The following is an 18,817-nucleotide window of genomic DNA, read 5'->3' as shown; positions in this document are numbered from 1 at the left end:
TTGTGGAGGTAGTCGTTTGGTTAAATCAGTGCTGTCCAATAGAAATAGGTGTGCCACATCTGTAATTTTAAATTTTCTGGTGGCCACTTAAAAAAAAGTTTAAAAAACCCCCACTGTAGGTGATATTAATTTTAACAGCATATTTGATCTAATGTATATAGTTACCATTTTAGCATATAATCATCAGTCAGAAAGAATTATGAATGTGCTGTTTTACATTCTTTTTATTTTTTTTTGAACTAAGTTTTTAAAATATGGCACATATGTTAAACTCACAGCATATATCAGCTCAGACTAACCACATTTCACTTGCTAAAAGTCAATACGTGGCTAGCAGCTACCCTCACAGACAGCTCAGGGTCAGACACCATTGGATTCATATGTTTTCAAGTTATTCTTTTGCATATTGTTCAGTGGTAAAATCACATGAAAAAGTGTCTTCCTTTTTTTAACTTTTAAAAATTGTCAAGTGTTAATGTGGAAGAAACTTAAACTTTAAGTGAGAAAAGGGAACCACTTGCTATAAATAGGTTACAATAATGTGCAAAAGAAAGAAGTGATAATAGCATTCTGAAATGATCCTAGGCTGAGTCTGATGCCTTCTCTGAAAAAGGTGAAGATTAGGGAGTGTGAGGTGTTAAAGACATGCTGATACCCAGTCAGGACTCTCCTTGTCATATTTGATGGAGGACCATCCAGGTATATAACTTTCTAATGGGATCCTGCGTTATTTGATGTCATGGTCATGCATCAGCTAAGATCATCTCCTATTAAGTCTTGGTCTGCTAGACGACAAGCTTATGAGTTTGTGGAAGGTCTGCAGGCGAGCCTGCTCTCCAGCTTCCTCTCCACTGGAGAAGACTCACCCTCACCGATCTCTGTAGCTCAGGTGCTGTTCTTGGACCAATCTTGGCGAGTTGTTAAAACGTTTGGTGGTGGCTGATACAGGCTGAGAAATAGCCCATCCTCCTGCCTTCCCTATCCTTGGGCCACCAGTCAAGCATACATTTTTGTATAAAAACCAGGAAGGAACCAAAAAACAAACAAACAAAACCAGGAAGGAACCTTGTTTTTTTCCGTTTACCTCCCTATTTAGATCATGGTATGGCAGAACTGGGGAAGAGAGGAGATGAGGACACTCTGCTTCCCAAAGTAGAGAAATACAGCTCCCCCCTGCCCAAGGTTTCATTTATTTGACAGAGAGAGAGAGAGATCACAAGTAGGCAGAGAGGCAGGCAAGAGAGAGAGAGGGAAGGAGGCTCCCCACTGAGCAGAGAACCCGATGCAGGGCTCGATCCCAGGACCCTGAGATCATGACCTGAGCCGAAGGCAGATGCTTTAACTCACTGAGCCACCCAGGCACCCCGAGAAATATAGCTTTTCGTTTGAAATGTACTTAGACGTTTCTTTCCCATATTAAGGAAAACTCAATGAGTTTATTGAGTTAGGAGCAAGATATGAGGCTGAATCCTGAGGTTCTAAAGTCAATCAGTCAGAACTCCGTTTCCGCAGAACTGCTAACCTCCATGGCTAATGATAGGAATATCTAGTGTGAATCACTGTTTGAATAGCTTTTGTCACTTTGGTGGAGGAATGGGAGTGTATACCAGAATTGTCTTCTCCACTCAATCATGTTAGAGGACAGTATATCGCGATAACAATCATAGCAAAGAACACTGTTTAAAACAAGTTATCATTTTTGGTATATATACTTGCTTATTTAAGTGATACGCTCATTTATGTTATTCAACAAAGCCTATCTCGCTGAACAGCCTCCTGCATTGAAAAAGAAGCCTTGGGTTCAGGAGTTGAAGTCGATGTTTGTCAGTCATCGGCTGATGGCAACCCCCTGCCTTAAGTCTATGAGCTAGATTTAAAACCATGATTCTATATTATGAAAAAAAAACCCCACATTTGTTTAATTTTCAGAATTATTCTCTCAAAAAAATTGAATGAATAAAGGGAAGAAAGTACAGCAAAAGAGATGGTTAGGGAGATGTGAAACTACTTCATCTAACGTTCAATTTCTTGTTGATTATCCATTTTGTGGTTTTTAAGGATTCTAAATATCTTCCTTTGGATGTTCAGATTTTAGTAATTTTGCTGATCAACAGTACTTCACAGTGGTGGAGTAAGTAAAAGAAGATGAAATTCAGACGAATCAATGTATTGCTTTAGCAGGCCAGCTAAGATGTCTGGGAAAGAATGAACTTTGGGGAATATAAGCTCAACACTGCTATAACCTTACCACCATCACCATGGGCACAATACCAGGGGTTCCAAACAATCCATTCCTGATGCAAAGAGACGTCTACTCCTTGGCTTGCACTGAGAATCAAAAGAGAAAACTTATGAATGAATTGATTGGAGATTTTTTTCACAACATGTTGATTTTTTAGAAGTAGATTTGGGCACGGTTTTATGTTTTAAATGAAAGTCCTGGGTTTTTTTCCCCTCTCAGATCTGTGGATAATTCACACCTAAAAATGACACTGAAGGTTAAGTTTTGTGATGCTTTTGTTCCTCACCCACCTAAAGGGTAATCCTTCCAGGTGACCCCTCTCTGCTTGAGTGTACCAGCCAGAGGACCCACGTGGCCATGGAGTCTTTGCAGTAGAAACAACATTAGAGTTGTTTGTACCTTATTCCTGATTTGTTTGTTCCTTGTTAGAGTTCCTTAGTTGGCATGTTGGCGAAAGTGAATCCTTTCACAGATACCTATGAACAGAGCAGAACATGATTAGTTATGCCCTGGCCTTGGTCTTGAAGGCCCTTCCCTTCCTTTTTGTTCTCTGTGCTCCTCTTTCTGCTGTTTCCCCTTGTATTCGGACCTGCTTCCTGGACTTTCTAGTTTGCATCTTTGACCTTGTCTACTCAGGCTTTTTTTTTTTTTTTAATATATATGTTTTTATTCTAAAACTCTGGATGCAAGAAAAGACTACTTACCCCTCAGGAAAACCTATCATAAAAAGGGCTAGCTTCTGGTTTTCCTAAGAAAACCCGTTCTTTCTCCAGTGGTCCATGCACACCCATGGGCCGCATGTCCAGGACTGGCGTCTCCGTGCGAGTCACAATGATATGCATGCTTGTACTTTAAGCTGGGAACTGTTTCTCAGTAGTTTCTTTTTCTCCTTGTCTTGAACCACAGGATTTATTGGATCATTCATGCACATCAGGAAGCGGCTCTGGTCTCCCTTTCTTGGTACAAAGAACAGTGGCTCGTCAGATCACGCTGTTGGAGTGTGTCGGTAATTCTTTTTTCTCTTCTTTGTGGGTTGAATGCAATGTTAACTGTGGCTCTAGAAGCAGCATGGAACTTGGAAAATCTGTCTCATGTTGCCTGTTGCTCCTGAAATGACAGGAGACGGGGTGGCTCTGTTTCTGGTCTCCGTGCCTTGCGTCAGAACTCCTCAACATGTTGGAATTCTCGTCAAAGGAATCTGTCGCTAGTTAGTATGATGAATGGCTAGTCAAAAGCTTTTAGTGGCAAGTAGACCTTTTGGGATGATGGGAAGGCATGAGAAATGAGTTAGCATGTCTGCTCCTGACTGGAGACATTGAGCGATCCGAGGGGAGTAGGCGTTTGGACAACGCACTTGCCTATGGCGGTTCTCCAAGCCCTCTCACTCTCCCACTGCCTTTAAAAATAATGAGATAAATTTACCAAAGCTACCTTTATAATTGCTTTGTTAAACAAGAGCAGTATCCATTTCTCTATGGCCTCTCATATTTTTCCCATCTAGGAACATGTTTATATAGAGATGCAATCTTAATGGGTGTACAATTTATGTTCCTTCTTTCCGTTTTAAGCTCACAGACATTTCCATATATCTGTACACATCACAAATATTTTAAGAGATTGTGTAACGAGGGTCTTTTGAATGATCATTGAACTGTATGTAATAGTACTACTCGAGAAAGCTTTTGCATGCATCTTACCTTTCTTTTGAGTACTCAGAATAAATTCCCAGGAGTTGGGGTTCCTGGGTCAAACTTTGTAATCTTTTTATGGCTTGTTTATAAATTGCTGATTGCCCTCTAGGAAGAGGGTACAGAATGCCTTTTTGGAGGGGGGGGTTCTCAGTTTTATTGGTTTTTACTTGTATTTGGTGGGTATTTTCAAGTCACGTGATAGTTGTCATTAATTTCTTTTTGGGCAACACATAAGGACAGCCAGAGGGGTGGTGATAGGTTGGCAGTGTCTCTACACTCTTTCTGGTTCTCCTGGTTTCTTTTTTTGGCAACTCCAGTCATTCCCTCTTTTGCTTTTGGGAGGTAGCTGGACGTCATAACCTGCCTTCACCACTGGGCTGCTGTTCTCCCACCTTTCCTTCTGAGTTTTTGGAAATCAGGACATCCCCAGACCTGACAGTGGGAAAGGGGCTAGGCAGTGTAGCACGAGCAGCAGGTGTCACCTGTAGGCACACAGGTAACCAGCAGGAGCCTGTTGCCTTTGCTCTGGGTCTGCAGTCCCTGGGCCTCTGAGCCACACCTCACGTTTCTCCTCCTCAGTGGACTGTGGGCGGAGCAAACACGCATGGACACGCCCCCAATGTGCCCATTGTGACCAGCCAGGGTCATTCTCTTGTACTGCCTAACATCCAGTTTGCTATGAACAAGGGTGTTTGGGTAGGAGTGAGGAGGCAGTGACGGGCTGTTTGCCTATCTTGCTTATTACCCCTGCTCTCCTGCCCTCTCACCCCCATGGCCACTTGCCATGCACAGGGCAGCCAATCTCCATATCAGTTTTCAGAGCCCAACCCCAGAGTCCAAAGGGCAAAATAGTGTTGTACCTTTAAAAAACACATGCTGTTTCTGGTGGTGTAGATATTCTTGAGCATTTTTGGAAATAGTATAAATTCAATGATAGCATTTTGTTGGTTCAGTGCTAAAGACTTTCATCAAAGCAATGCCATTTCAGTAGCTTCTAGTTAGTGTTCATGTGGTGTAGCCTTGAATAAAAATGTGCGTGATGAACTGCTTGGGTAGTGTGTTACCATTTGGGGTTCAAATTGGACTAGACCAGTTGTTACCAGATAGTGATTCATGAACCCCCAAAGTTTCAGATACCGTATGGATTCCCATGGGGGGCTCCGTGCCCTGTACATTTGGGCAGTTCTGCTTCTGTTTTTAGGAACTCCTGAATAGGGTTGCATTTCTAAAAAGCATTTGACAACTTAAAAGCATTTGAAAACCATTGAAGTAGGATTCTATTTTCAATCTGTCTACTTATCCTGACAATCCATCTCTGTTTTCTTAAAAAAAAAAAAAAAAAAAAAAAAAAAGATTTAAGGCAACTTTACAGTAATGTATACAATTCTCCGGGATATTTTTTCTCTCCTTCCTAATGAGACTGTGAGGACAAAGGGAAAATAAAGAGATGGAATGTAACCGGAGGCAGGAAAAGATCAGCATACTGTTTCGGGCGGCCCGTTTTGTAGTGTCTTAGCACTGGCCTTCGTCTTGAACTACAGATGCCGGGCATTTGCTATGACGGTATTAAAATTAGTCCTGCTCTAAATATGATTTTTGCGACCTCACAGCAGCCCACAGTGATGACTTACTGGCCACGTTTAACCTCCTTTTGCATTAGTCATTGGTATTTCACAGGGACATTGTTTGTCAGGACAGAGTCCAGACTGAGTGGCTTTGATTTTGTGTCAGGACCTAATCCCCTGGATCGACATGCTTTCTTCCTCCATGTTTGGGTTCTCGTGGCTTTGCTTTGGAGCAAAGAGCTGTAGTCCTGGGTGTGCAGGTGCTGCTGCAGCTGCTGATTACAAGCCGTGACTCCCAGCAACCCCTTGCCTGGGGGAGAGCCCTGCTGCCCTGTGAGGTGGGTCTCCCGCTGCATTGTTATCTAGGCGCCGCGTGCGTCTTTACCCTCATTATACCCCGTGTTGAGCCCCATGGTCTCGTGGTAATTACCTGCTGCTCCCAGCCTCCCTCCTCACCCACCCCTGTAACGAAAGAGAAGAACGGAGGAGGGAGCATGTCACTGACAGGCCGACAGCCGTGTTGCTGGTGCAGGAGGGGGCACGCACCCCACAGAGCAGATCACAGGCTGGGGTCCTCGCGTTTTTAGGAAATGCTTTCTCCAAGGGAGGGGCCCCTTCGGTGTGGCCCACTTCTGGCATCCCAGGGGCTGTCTAACAAGCAAATACCCATGACCAATGTCAGGAATCAGAACTGTTCTGGGATTATGTCTTTAAAACTCTGCAAATCCTCTTTTGAAATATATCCTCTGCCAAGAAATCCTTTAGGGAAGGTAATGGTTGCTTGTTGGTCTCCTCCACAGCATTGTTTTGTGTGTGTGTGTATTTTTTTTTTTTTTTTTTTGGATCCTTTAGAATACAGATCTCCAACTTAATTGTCTCCCTTATGAAGAACATAAATGTGTATGTAAATTTGCAAATTTGGACTCATAGGAAAATGTCCGCATTGATCTTGTAGAAGGGAAAGGATCCAGTCAGCTACTCAGTTTATCTATGTGTGCTTTTTTTTCTTTTTTTTCTTTTTTGGCTTTCAGCACATTGGAATCTAATACTCTGTACCATTTTGTTTTACTAACTGTGTGCTTTTGAGAACCATACATGTTTCATACCTTGTAATAGAGGAATTTAGCTGTAAACCTTATAGTTAGCAGGTTATTGTACAATGTAGATACTGAGGGTGTTGAATTTGCTGTGACAATGGGTGGCTGGAGGGGCGGGTTCCACCTTACTTTTGTATGTCTTCACAGGCGAAAGGTTGTGGGATTGAGAGCGCCAGATGAAGTTTTGTCAAGTACACAAAGGGAGGGGGCCAGAGTTGCGGGCAAGAAATGTATTGGCTCCCTCCTGTGTCACCTCTGTGTTGCTCTCCCCAGGGAAAGGCAGGTATGGTGAGGTGTGGAGGGGCAGCTGGCAAGGGGAGAATGTCGCCGTGAAGATCTTCTCCTCCCGGGATGAGAAGTCATGGTTCAGGGAAACAGAATTGTACAACACTGTGATGCTAAGGCATGAAAATATTTTGGGTAAGTACCAAGATAATCCCCTCATTAATTTTATCTAGAAAGAAATAATTACCTACCTTTGCCCTCTCCGATTTGGTGTGTGTGAATTTGCAAGTCTCCCCTGAAAAGTGATAATAGGAATCATCAGCATTTATATCATGTTCAATTTTCTTTTAACACTAATTTCTTGTTTAAATCTGCAGAGAAGCTGAGTTTGAAGATTCTCTGGATGGTGAAAATGAAATCATTATTGCTAATTCTTATTCTGTAGGTTGTTATTTAAGCAACAAGAATTTACCCCATATTGTTCACTTCAAGGCTTCATCCGTTGTTCTACTTACCGCACCCTTTTTGAATATTTATTGAATCAAACTAAGAAAGCTCTTTGGACGATTTCCTAGAGATTCACAGCTCCCAGGGACATCGTAATTAAATGCACGTTCCCTCAAACTAGGCATGGTTTTCAAAGCCCAGATTTACAGAGGGATTTAGCATCCATTTTAATTTGGAAACTAAAGCTTAGAACCATTTGTGAAATCTGTGAAGAGCCCGCTGAAATTCTGCTGTAGAGGTATAAGGGATGAGAAGGTCCTTGTTCCCTTTGACTTCTCTGGTTTTGGAGCGTTTTCTCAGGGTGTTTATGCGAATACACGTATGATGAATGCTGCCCAGAGGGCCTCTTCAATAGTGGATAGAAGGTTTATAGAGAAATTGACTCTATAGGATAGTGCTGGCCACTTCATGGCTATTGGATGAGATTTGGTTCATCAGAAGGCCATTGCCAGAATTTATTTCTATCCCGTTACTGTCGTTTTAGTATTAAACCTGAGTCAGGTTGTCTGCCAAGAATGGTTCGCCAGTTGTCTTAAAGTTTCTCTTTAACAGTGTGGTGATGTGTTCCATCTTTGAATTGTGTGTGTCTGCTGTTGTCTTCTCCCCTTGTCTTACCTGTGGGGGCCTAGCTGTCCCCCAGTTCTCCTCGCTCCTGTCATTGCTGCTGGTCTCCGATCTCCAGTCCATGCTGGACTCCCACCTCTAGTCCATCTTGCTACCCCGAGTTATGTTTCACTGCACGCAGCCAAGATACTCCTCAAAGTGCTTTTCGATGACTCTTCCATTGCCTGACATTGGTGCCTTCTAGGCCAGGCTGTCCAGACTCCTTATTTGTTGGGGTCCCAGGGAGTCTTAGATTTTCTCTACAAATATCTCCAGATGGCAGTCACTTTGGATATCTGCCATTATTTGGGATCACCATGAACATTAAGGTGTCTGTGCCTTTGTTCGTGGTCTTGATCATGCATGATCCCCACCCCACACTCCAGCCATGCATTCCTCCATGAAAAAGTCTCAGTTCCTTTCCAGTTTCTCCCAGTGGATTTACTTGTGCTTTTCCGCTCCACCCCCCAACCCCCATGTTGCAGCTGTGCTGTAACTCTGATCGCACAAGCTTATGTCACAGCTAGATGCATATGTAGAACAGCAATGATCATTACCGTGCAGTAAGCACTGCTTTAAGTGCGTCATGTGCATTTTCTCCTTTCAGCTTCACAGCCATAAGGGCGTAGGTACTCTTGTTTTTCTAGTTGTAACTGATGAGTTAACCCATTGCTTTAAGTGCGTCATGTGCATTTTCTCCTTTCAGCTTCACAGCCATAAGGGCGTAGGTACTCTTGTTTTTCTAGTTGTAACTGATGAGTTAACCCATCAGGTCACACCGTGGAGCTGAGAGTCACACTGGGCAGTGTGTCTCTTAGCCACAGTTCTGTACTTTATGTGGTAGTTAGCTAGTTGGGATTCGATGATGAGAGCATGAGGTGAAGATTCAGCCACAGTCAGAATTAACCCCAAATGCCCCACTTTTCCCTCTGACCCTGGGACAGACAGGGTGAGCCACAGAGAAAGCGTCAGTTGTGTTCAAAGCTGTGATGTACAGGGAGTACTTCTCTTTAAACAGTGGAATGGCTCGTACTTTGCAGGTGCACATACTCGAAGAAGTATGGGGGGTCTGGGATTCATTAAAGGAAGGGCATGTTCAGGCACCCCTTCTCATTCTCATGGGCTCACAGGTTCATTGAGCAAAATGCACTAGATACTACAGGGCCGTGCAAATAGTCACTTTATCTGTGCCCTTGACTTAAATGAACCATGATATCCTCCCATTGTCACTGAGGACAAGAATCACTTCCATTGCTTTTGCCACCACATGCAGTACTGAGGACAGTACCTTGCACATACTAGGTGCTCAGTAAATATTTATTAAATTGGATTTAATCATAAAAGAGATTTGAAAAGTCACCTTCATAACATGATTCACGTGAGAAGTGAGGTTCCCTTAGTGTGACCACCGAGGGCAAAACACTGTTCATTTCTTATTACCCAATGATCCTGGGAAATTCTGTATCTCTGAGGTCTTTCTACCCTCATCATACTTACAGCTGTATGGACTGATTTCATTGTGTAGTTCTTTTGACTTTAAAAAGAAAGCTCATAGAGGGGCGCCCGGGTGGCTCAGTGGGTTAAAAGCCTCTGCCCTCTGCTCAGGTCATGATCTCAGGGTCCTGAGATCAAGCCCCGCATCGCATCGGGCTCTCTGCTTCACAGGGAGCCTGCTTCCCTTCCTCTCTCTTTGTGATCTACTTGTGATCTCTGTCAAATAAATAAATAAAATCTTGAAAAAAGAAAGCCCATAGAAATGCACCAGTTTTTTGTTTGTCTGTTTTCATTGGTTTCAGTTTTGGGGGGCTAAACTTGGTTACAGTTCTTTCCTTGCTTTGCCAGTTTTCTGTATTTAGAGACTAAGGTTTTCTGTGACCTTTTTTCTTTTCTATCAAAGGAGCATCTTATATCGAATATTAGATCATGATTTCCCGCCCACCCTGGAGTATTACCAACTCTAGCCCCTCAAAATAAATCAAGTGACACACACACACGTTTACACATATATGCATACATACAACACTCTGGGCCCTCATTATTTATCCCCCTACAACAGTATCTTTCAAATGACTAGACTTGGCTTTCAGCTCTTCTGCTCTGTCTGGTGTAGAAGTCAACAGCCAAAGGGGTAAGGGGAGGCTGTGCTGGTTTGTGGCAGGAGCAGTGGTCGGGGGATTGGAGACGCTGGTTTCTACTCTCAGCACCTCCACCATGCCCACTGTGTGACTCTGGGCCAAAGTTATATGTTTATGAGCATTCTTTCCCTCATTACGAAGACCAAGGGAGTCAAGTTAATGTGAGAATTTTACTCCAAAGTCTCATCTTGCATGCTTTTAAAGAAATGATTGTAAAATAATGCAGCTTACTGTTTTAGCCGTATGAAGTGGAGAGTTCAGTGATACACGTACAGTCAAATAGTGCAGCCTCTGCCACCCTCCCTCTCTAGAACTGCTCTGTACTCTAAAGAGATAGCGCCTGAGCATTTAATCGGACTTCCCTGAGACCCAAGGGGAAGTAAAGGAAGTTACCCGCAAAAGATACTACACTGCAGGGTTGTTGTGGTTTTCACCGACCCCTGAGCTATTCTGAAACATAATAGTAACCAGTTATTCTCGATACCTCCCGTGTTAGGCTTCGCATGAAGCGCTATACCTATGATTAACTCTTCCGTTCTCACCGTACCCATTGGAGGTGCTGCTGACGTTATCCTTATCTTACAAATGAGGAAACCAGGGTGGAGATTTTATATGACTTGTGTGAGATCACCCAGCTCGGGAATAGTGGAGCCCGTCTTGGCACTCAGCGGTCCAGCTCCGGGGCCCAGCGCTCTGCAGCCCCCATGCCCCCCTGTGGTGGCCTCAGTCCTCAGCTGTCCTAGCTGCCTGGTTCCTGGGAGAGTCACCAGGGAGAGGCTCACAGGGGCTACGGATGACCTCACTAACGATTTTGGGTTTTATTTTCCTTCCTGAGGAGCCTGGGAGGATGACCTGGGCTGTTAAATAAGAGATTTTTACTCTAAACACTTTCTTTCCCCATTGTGAACACATCCAGTGGCTGTGCCAGCCTTCCAACTTAGAAGTACCTGTTCTGTTCAGCCTTCACTAATAGGAGAGTGCTTTGATGGAAAATGCAAAAATTCCATAAAAATGCCCTGGCATTCTGAAACAAACATAGTTCTGTAATTCACACTTGGGAGATATATAGTTAAAAAATAAGTCCTGCCTATTAAAAAGTCATTTTTCCGGAAGGTCTAGAGCGTAATTAACAGGACAGACAGAATCCTTCTCTAAGACCTAAGGGGCTTAGGGAAGGTGAGAGAATAAACATTTATTTGTTATTTATCTATTTATTTAATCAGAGGCTGCTTTCCCTTGGGCAGAGAAATCAGTAGAGGCTACATAAATACACAACAGTAATTTAATTTCTTTTGAGTGGTACTTATAGTTTAGGATATTTATTTTTGAAAATCTCATTAATGATTAATACCATTTGGTTTAAAATGATAAAGTAGAAACATCTTTTCTAGCAGGAATAACTAATATCTGAGTATGCATTTTGATTATTCGTGTTACGGCAGCAAAGGGCCCCAAGAGAAGTCACTGTGGGGCCACAGAGACATATTGGAGCGAGGGAAGGAGTGAGAGTCTGAGGCTGCCCCTGAGAACTGGCTTGGAGTGCAAGAAAAAGAGAGGTAGGGGATCAAGGTGTGGAGACATTGCTTTGTTCACTTCACAGATGTCCAATGGATACAGGTGTCACATTGTCTTTCTCTGAGTAGAAGTCAGAGCCCCCCGTTGGGGGCGGTATGGCATAGTGGTTAAGAGTATGGGTTCTGGAGCTGGGCTGCCAGGGACCATTACTAGCCTTAATGTCAGTGCTGTCCTCTGCTTCCTTCCTGTGTGAGTGTTGGATTATGTGCAGAGTGTCTAGAAGAATTGTGCCTGGCACTTTGTTAGTCCCAGTAAGTACTAGTTGCTTCTATTGTTGATGACAACAGTCAAATAGGGGACCTTTTCTTTGTTCCCAGAGTTTCCCGTACGAGCTGTGGTGTGTCCACATGGCTAGCACCAAACTTGGGATCAACGACAACTTAACAGATACGCGATTTGGCATTTCCTAGCAGCACTTTCATTACTTATAAACTGAGAATAATGATATCTGTATTCCTGGTGTATTGAGAAAATTCTTGTGAGAAAATGTGTATGAGAGCAGCACAAACTTTATATCACACTCTGTGCAAGTGTGAGGGATGTTCTGCCTATTTCTGTTTTCCGGGATCTTCGCACAAGGCTTTTAATCCTGCCTTAAGCCATGTCTGTCTGGTTTGTTGTTGTTGTTGTTGTTGTTTTTTAAAATATTCTTTTATTTATAAGTCCCAGATGTCACTACTTGTAAGTATGACCATTAGGTGTGTATATGTTATATACATGTATCAACATAGAGTATATTCAATGTATATTATATACATAACATATACTATATATATATATAGAGAGAGAGAGAGAGAGAGAGAGAATGCACAAGTGAGCAGGTGGAAAGCATGTCTGCAGTAGGAGAGACAAGCACATACATCACAGTTTATTTCGTAGGCTGGGAAGTTCTAAAGTTCATTCAGTTTGCTCAAGGTTCCTTTTTGGCATCTGTCATCCCTCACTTCTTTTCAAGACTGCTTCAGTTATTGCTTCTTGATAGAAGCCTGTTGGAACATCTCATCTGAATTATTAGGATTCCCTATTCTGGATACATGGTGCCCTTTGCAGATCTAACAGTAGTTTTCATCGTATTCATTACATTATATTGTAATTTTTGCTTTTTGTATCTGTCTGCTTTTCTGGCCAACAGACACTATCATCTCAGTTTTCTTGTGTGACTGACAAAGAGCATCACAGATGCTTATTATATTTGGTTTCTTTTTTATTTGATGAGTAGTCAATCATGTCATATGAACTTATCCGTTTATCTTACATCTGAACAGAGATAACCCAGAGAACCTAAATGAGTTGCCCAGTATTATACAGCAAATTACAGGCAAAGTCAATACTGGAACACAGGTTTTTAGATTTTATGTTTTTTATTCTTTTTGGGTGGCTGATGAATAATCTGAGCTTGGAAAATGAACATGATAAAGAGTTTGATATGATCATTACAGATAAACACAAAGATATTATTCCTATCTGAATTGTAACGCAACATAAAACCTTTCTAAAGGATTATATATAATGAAAATGAATATTGACATTTCCTGCTCATTAGAAGTCCTTTTTTTTTTTTTTAAAGATTTTATTTATTTATTTGACAGACAGAGATCACAAGTAGGCAGAGAGGCAGGCAGAGAGAGAGGAGGAAGCAAGCTCCCTGCTGAGCAGAGAGCCCGATGTGGGGCTCAATCCCAGGACCCTGGGATCATGACCTGAGCTGAAGGCAGAGGCTTTAACACACTGAGCCACCCAGGTGCCCCTAGAAGTACCTTTTTATGGAAGTAGGAAGAGTACTATGTTTTTCTGTTGATGCCTCTGTAAACCTTTCATGGCAGTTGGTTAGTTTGGTTATTTTTTGTTACAGGTGTCATCTGTTGTATGGGTCACTATCTCCTTATACTAAGAGTTATAATGTGAAATTCTTACATGTCTGCTAATTTTGTTCTTGCTCTCTCCAGGTTTTATTGCTTCAGACATGACATCAAGACACTCCAGTACCCAGTTGTGGTTAATCACACATTATCATGAAATGGGTTCCTTGTACGACTATCTTCAGCTCACTACTCTGGATACTGTTAGCTGCCTGCGAATAGTGCTGTCTATAGCTAGTGGTCTCGCGCATTTGCACATAGAGATATTTGGGACCCAAGGGAAGCCAGCCATTGCTCATCGGGATTTAAAGAGCAAAAACATCCTGGTTAAGAAGAATGGACAGTGTTGCATAGCAGATTTGGGTAAGGTTTTAAAAATATTTTTTTTAATACAGTTTTTACATTTGTTGTTATTCTGTTGGTTAGCTAGGTCACATCCATGCCCCATCCCCTAACATCCTGTTATGAAGACTTTCAAGCCTGCAGGCAAATTGAAAGAACTTCCCAGTGAGTATACCCACTACCTAGATTCTCCCATCAACATTTTACTGTTCTCAAGCTTTGTCCCATATCCCTGCCTCCCTACTCATCAGTCTGCCTTTAATCATTGATATGTCCCCAAGTGAATGACAGAGGAAAGAGCCCTCTCTTCTCAAGACTTGAGCGTGTATACCATGGTGTCGTGCACTGGAGTCTGTTGTTTGTTGACTTTTTTCCCTCCAGGTAAAATTTCAGTTTTATGCAAAATAAACAAATCTTAAGTAATACATTCTCAGAGTTCTGACAAATGCTGTAAAATCCAAATCTCTTTTGAAATTCAGACCTTCGCATGATCTTGGAAAGTCACTTCCAAGTGAATTGCTCCTTTAGTCAGTTCCTGACCGCCCACTCTCAGCAGCAACCCGTAGTCTGTAGCATTTACACAAAGTAGGTACACAATTAAGTAACCTGTGGAATGAGGGGCCTCTGGGTGGCTCAGTCGCTTAAGTGTCGACTCTTGGTTTTGGCTCAGGTCATGATCTCAGGGTCGTGGGATGGAGCCCTGTGCCAAGGACAGTGTGGAGTCTGCTTGAGACTCTCTCTCCCTCTCCCACCAGTCTCTCTCTCCCCCCAAATAAATAAATATATAAAATCTTTAAAAAAAACAAAACAAAACCCGAAAACCTCTGGAATGAGTTCATCTTAAAAATGGCTTCTAAAGTTGTTTTTCTGTAACCATGGCAAAATTATCAGTCAAGAAAGAAGAAAAATATTCTGCAACAAATTCACAGTTTGCCCTGCTGGGATATCTCATTTCTGTGGTGTTAGGGTAATGCTCAGTGTAGCTTTAATTGCATTATAAATAAGACTATTTTCATTTGTAGTGACACTGTATAGAAAACCATAGTCAACTTGGATATTGGCTGAATAATTACACTAATGAGAACTGAATTGTAATATTGGTTATTCATTTCAGTGGACTATGGAGAGTCCTCGCTCTATTTGATTAAAACATGGTTTATATTATATTCATATCATTGTAGTCATTGTGAGGCTGATAAAGGTTTGGACAGTATTAGTTCTTGTATATACATGATGAAATTTATTCTTATTTTTTAGACAAAGGATTTGACACGTCCAGAAAATGTATTTCTTTTGAAATTCTTTAAAGTCTTTGTATTCATGCTGAGAATTATTTTACGGTATTTTGCAAGTGTGAGAAGAAAAATATTTAGGATAGCGTTGAAAGGGTATGGCTCTAAAGTATTTTGTGGGTAGTTTTAGTTGTGATGTAGAGGACTTTTATGGCCATGCCCTGGCTTTTGGAGCAGGGTGATTTGAACTTGAATCCTGGCTTTCCCAGTTATCACCCCGTATATCTCTGCAGATATTTTAATCTGTTTATCTGCCCAGAGTGCAGGACCACTTCTACTCGTTTGGGGGGCTTAGCTAGGAACACTTTAACATTCGCCACTCTGCACTCTACTTCAGTATTGCTTCAAATGTTCATTATGTGCCCGAGTATTATTCATGTTACTCAAAATCAATCACATGGTTCCTGTAAAATTCAGAAATTATTATACTTGCTTGGCAAATAGTAAGCATCAGATGGTCACTGCTATTATAGTACAGAGGTTTAGGGGAGATGGAAAATAGAGGACGTTGTTGGCTTTGGTTATAGGGCTTGATAGGGAGTCAGAGGTGTTTTTCAGTAAGTCCAACTAATTATTCATTTTTCTTTCTTTTGGCCTGTAGCCTTCCAATTAGACATACGGATTTGTACAAAAATCTGTGTTAAGGTCATACTATTCAGGGGATAGTTTCTTCGTACCGAAGACAGCTCCGATGATACCGTCATTTGTGTGTCACTTTATACCCAGAAATTAAGGATCCTTCATTTGAAATCATGTTCTGTTATTGATACTGCAGAAATACCAGTATTCTATTTATTTTTCTAACTTTTTATTATAAAAAATTCAAAGAAAATGACTGAAAGAGTAGTAAGTTTAATGATCATATGCACAACACCTAGATTCAACAATTGTTAAAATTTTGCTATATTTGCTTTATATGTAGGCGTACATCTGTCTTTACTCATACATTTGAAAATAAGTTACAGACATCACAACACTTTACTCCTAAATACTTCAAAATATGCCTTCTGCATAATCACAGTTTATAGCACCTACAACTATTGATAATTGTTTAATAGCATTTAATGTCCATTTTCAGATTTTCCTAGTTTTCTCAAACAAGAATTCAGCCAAGGTTTACACATTGCATTTGGTTGTTTTACCTCTTTAGGTAGCATGATAATTATCTATTACTGGGTAACATATTACCTCTAAAATTTAGCAGCTTAAAATAACACAAATCTGTTATTCTATGTCGTTATCTGAGGGTCAGTAATCTTGGGATGACTATGCCCTCTGGTTCTGGCTCAGGATCTCTTGTAGGGGTTACACACTCAAGCTGGTGATTAGAGCTGCAAGCATCTAAAGGCTTCGTCAGTGCTGAAGGAACTCCCAGGATGGTTCTAGTCACATGGCTGGTGGCAGGAAGCTTCAGTCCCAGGTCTTGGGGACCTCTCCACAGGGCTGCGTGAGTGTCCTCATAACACAAGAGAACTGAGAGAGCGAGCAGAGAGGAAGCCATGGTGCCATTTATGTCCTAATTTTGAAGATCTCTGCTCACTTCTGCCGTGGTCTGTGTGACTGTCCAGCCCACACTCAGGGCATGGGGAATTGAGTTTCACCTCCAGAAGGGAGACGTTTTAAGGAACTTGAGGACGTATTTTTAAACCACCACAGCTAGTATTGCTATGATCTATTTAAACTACACCTTTCATATTCTGGTATTTTGACTCTTTGGTTCTGGAAACCGTAGAGAAGTATATATGTTTCGGGAGATATTCACCACGGCCACAGAATCTTGGGGTTGAGTAGAAGAACCAGGAAAAGGAACCAGTGTAGTAGAGTGAATGCAGTTGCTGATTTCTCTGTAATTATTAAGGGTGTGATACTATGTGCCATCTCCTTGGCATGAGAAGGAGTCCTCATCCCACACATTCAAAGCCATGGAGCTGGGGGGAGAAGCATTCTCCACAGAAAGCTTGAGGGGTCCCCAAGGGATCGTTGGGCTGCAGAGGTTTTCATAGGCCATTTGTTCCAGTTTGGCACCTCTCATTATTTTGAGTGTTAAAGGAATCATTTTGAGTTGGTCAGCATCTACCTCAAAAAGTAATTTCATTCTCAAATGAATCATGCATGTATCTGCCTAACCCTCCTGGTCGGTGAGGAATGCCAGGGCTCTCTAATTGAAGAATTCTGAAATGAGTCATGGTTTGAGAAAGTGCTTCAAAGCCATTTAGCATGAGAGTTGAGCTTTGAATCAAGGTCTAGCTTGATGCTGGGTGTACGCATGACTGTAGAGAAAGGCCTGTGGGTTTGGTCAGTGTCACTACTTCTCAGACAAACAGCTCTTCTGAAAGGGATGGAGCCGTGCCTGCAGCAGCCCGCCCTTCAAGTAGTGATACATCACCTCACATTCTCTGCCTCACACTGTTGGAAGTCTGTGTTTGCCCACTATTGGGAGCTGTGGTGGAACATGAGAGCTTTACTTCTCCTAAGACCTTTGGAGGTTCCCACTTAGCCTGTGAGACTATTTTCCTGTGAACTTGAAATACTGGCTTCCTATTGGTTTGGTGTGTTGGTTTATTATTCATCCAGATCTTTTTGTTTCAGAGGTTCAGGTGTTAACCTAAGAGCTTCCGACTGTTTCTGGCATTAGTTCTTTTTTCTTTTGTCACAGAAGTCCTCTCCACAATATTCCAGAGATTACTTACTCTGGGTATGGTGCCACAGTGACCAGGAGTACCACCAGAGGGCGCTACTGATGGGGTCTGTTTAAAAACTCTTCAGCAACCCTCTCCTAGAAAGGAAGTAAACTGACCCACCCTGTTTTCTCCCTTTCAGGCCTGGCAGTCATGCATTCCCAGAGTACCAATCAGCTCGATGTGGGGAACAACCCCCGTGTGGGCACCAAACGCTACATGGCCCCTGAAGTTCTAGATGAAACCATCCAGGTGGATTGTTTCGATTCTTACAAGAGAGTTGATATTTGGGCCTTTGGACTTGTCTTGTGGGAAGTGGCCAGACGTATGGTGAGCAATGGTAAGTACCTGATCGAATGTAGTAATGTCCTTCCCCGAGTCCTCTTGATTCTGCTGTCTATAAAAGGGCAAAGGAAATATTTAAGTCCACATTGTTCCATGAATCATACTTATTCTTTGAATCATACATCAAGCTATCAGCATCTATATTTGATTTATGGCTAGTAGGTGGAATGTAATGGCATTATATTTTAGCTACACAAGAGGAAATGAGGGTTGAAAAAGAAGAATATTTCAGGCTGGGACATCTGGTCCTGGCACTGCCTCCCTGGTGGTTGAGTGTAAGCCCCCAATAAACACTGCCTGACTCTTAAAAAAAAAAAAAAAAAGAATATCTCTGGAAAAGTCTAGTTAGGTCTAGTTAGTCTTTGGCTCTTCTTTTGTTTGGTCCATATTTCATTCCTTCCTTTCTCCATCTTCCTATTCTGCCTTTCTTCCCACCTACTCTCCACCTTTGTTCTTCCCACAAGTGGGATTTAACATGAGAAGAGTGCTCCAGTAAATCTACGAGTAAATTCTGCTGTTTTAGGTATTTTTACTTCTTAAATGTGGGTTATTGAGAAAAGGCTCAGGTTGCACACTCAGAATTCACCTCCTTGTAAGGAGCAGGCTGTGTGTTCTGAATTTGTGGGATTCAAATTCAGGAAGCCCTGAGTAGGTGGCCAGA

The 18,817-nt window shown here is 42.1% G+C and overlaps 1 protein-coding gene across 2 annotated transcripts in view; it reads left to right on the top strand.

Annotated features, from left to right (window-relative positions):
- ACVR1 (activin A receptor type 1) overlaps nucleotides 1-18,817 on the top strand; it is a 127,720-nt gene that overhangs the window by 89,884 nt on the left and 19,019 nt on the right. For both annotated transcript variants that reach the window (XM_059394001.1, XM_059394000.1), the window contains exons 6-9: nucleotides 3,149-3,248; nucleotides 6,869-7,015; nucleotides 13,587-13,862; nucleotides 17,954-18,151. In XM_059394001.1, coding sequence (XP_059249984.1) covers nucleotides 3,149-3,248; nucleotides 6,869-7,015; nucleotides 13,587-13,862; nucleotides 17,954-18,151 — 721 coding nt within the window. The remainder of the gene's footprint in view (nucleotides 1-3,148; nucleotides 3,249-6,868; nucleotides 7,016-13,586; nucleotides 13,863-17,953; nucleotides 18,152-18,817) is intronic.

This window comes from Mustela nigripes, chromosome 3 (genome assembly GCF_022355385.1).
Source record: "Mustela nigripes isolate SB6536 chromosome 3, MUSNIG.SB6536, whole genome shotgun sequence".
Lineage (NCBI taxonomy): Eukaryota > Metazoa > Chordata > Mammalia > Carnivora > Mustelidae > Mustela > Mustela nigripes.
The sequence above is the reverse complement of the archived record's forward strand: the minus strand, read 5'-3'. Positions and strand labels throughout refer to the sequence as shown.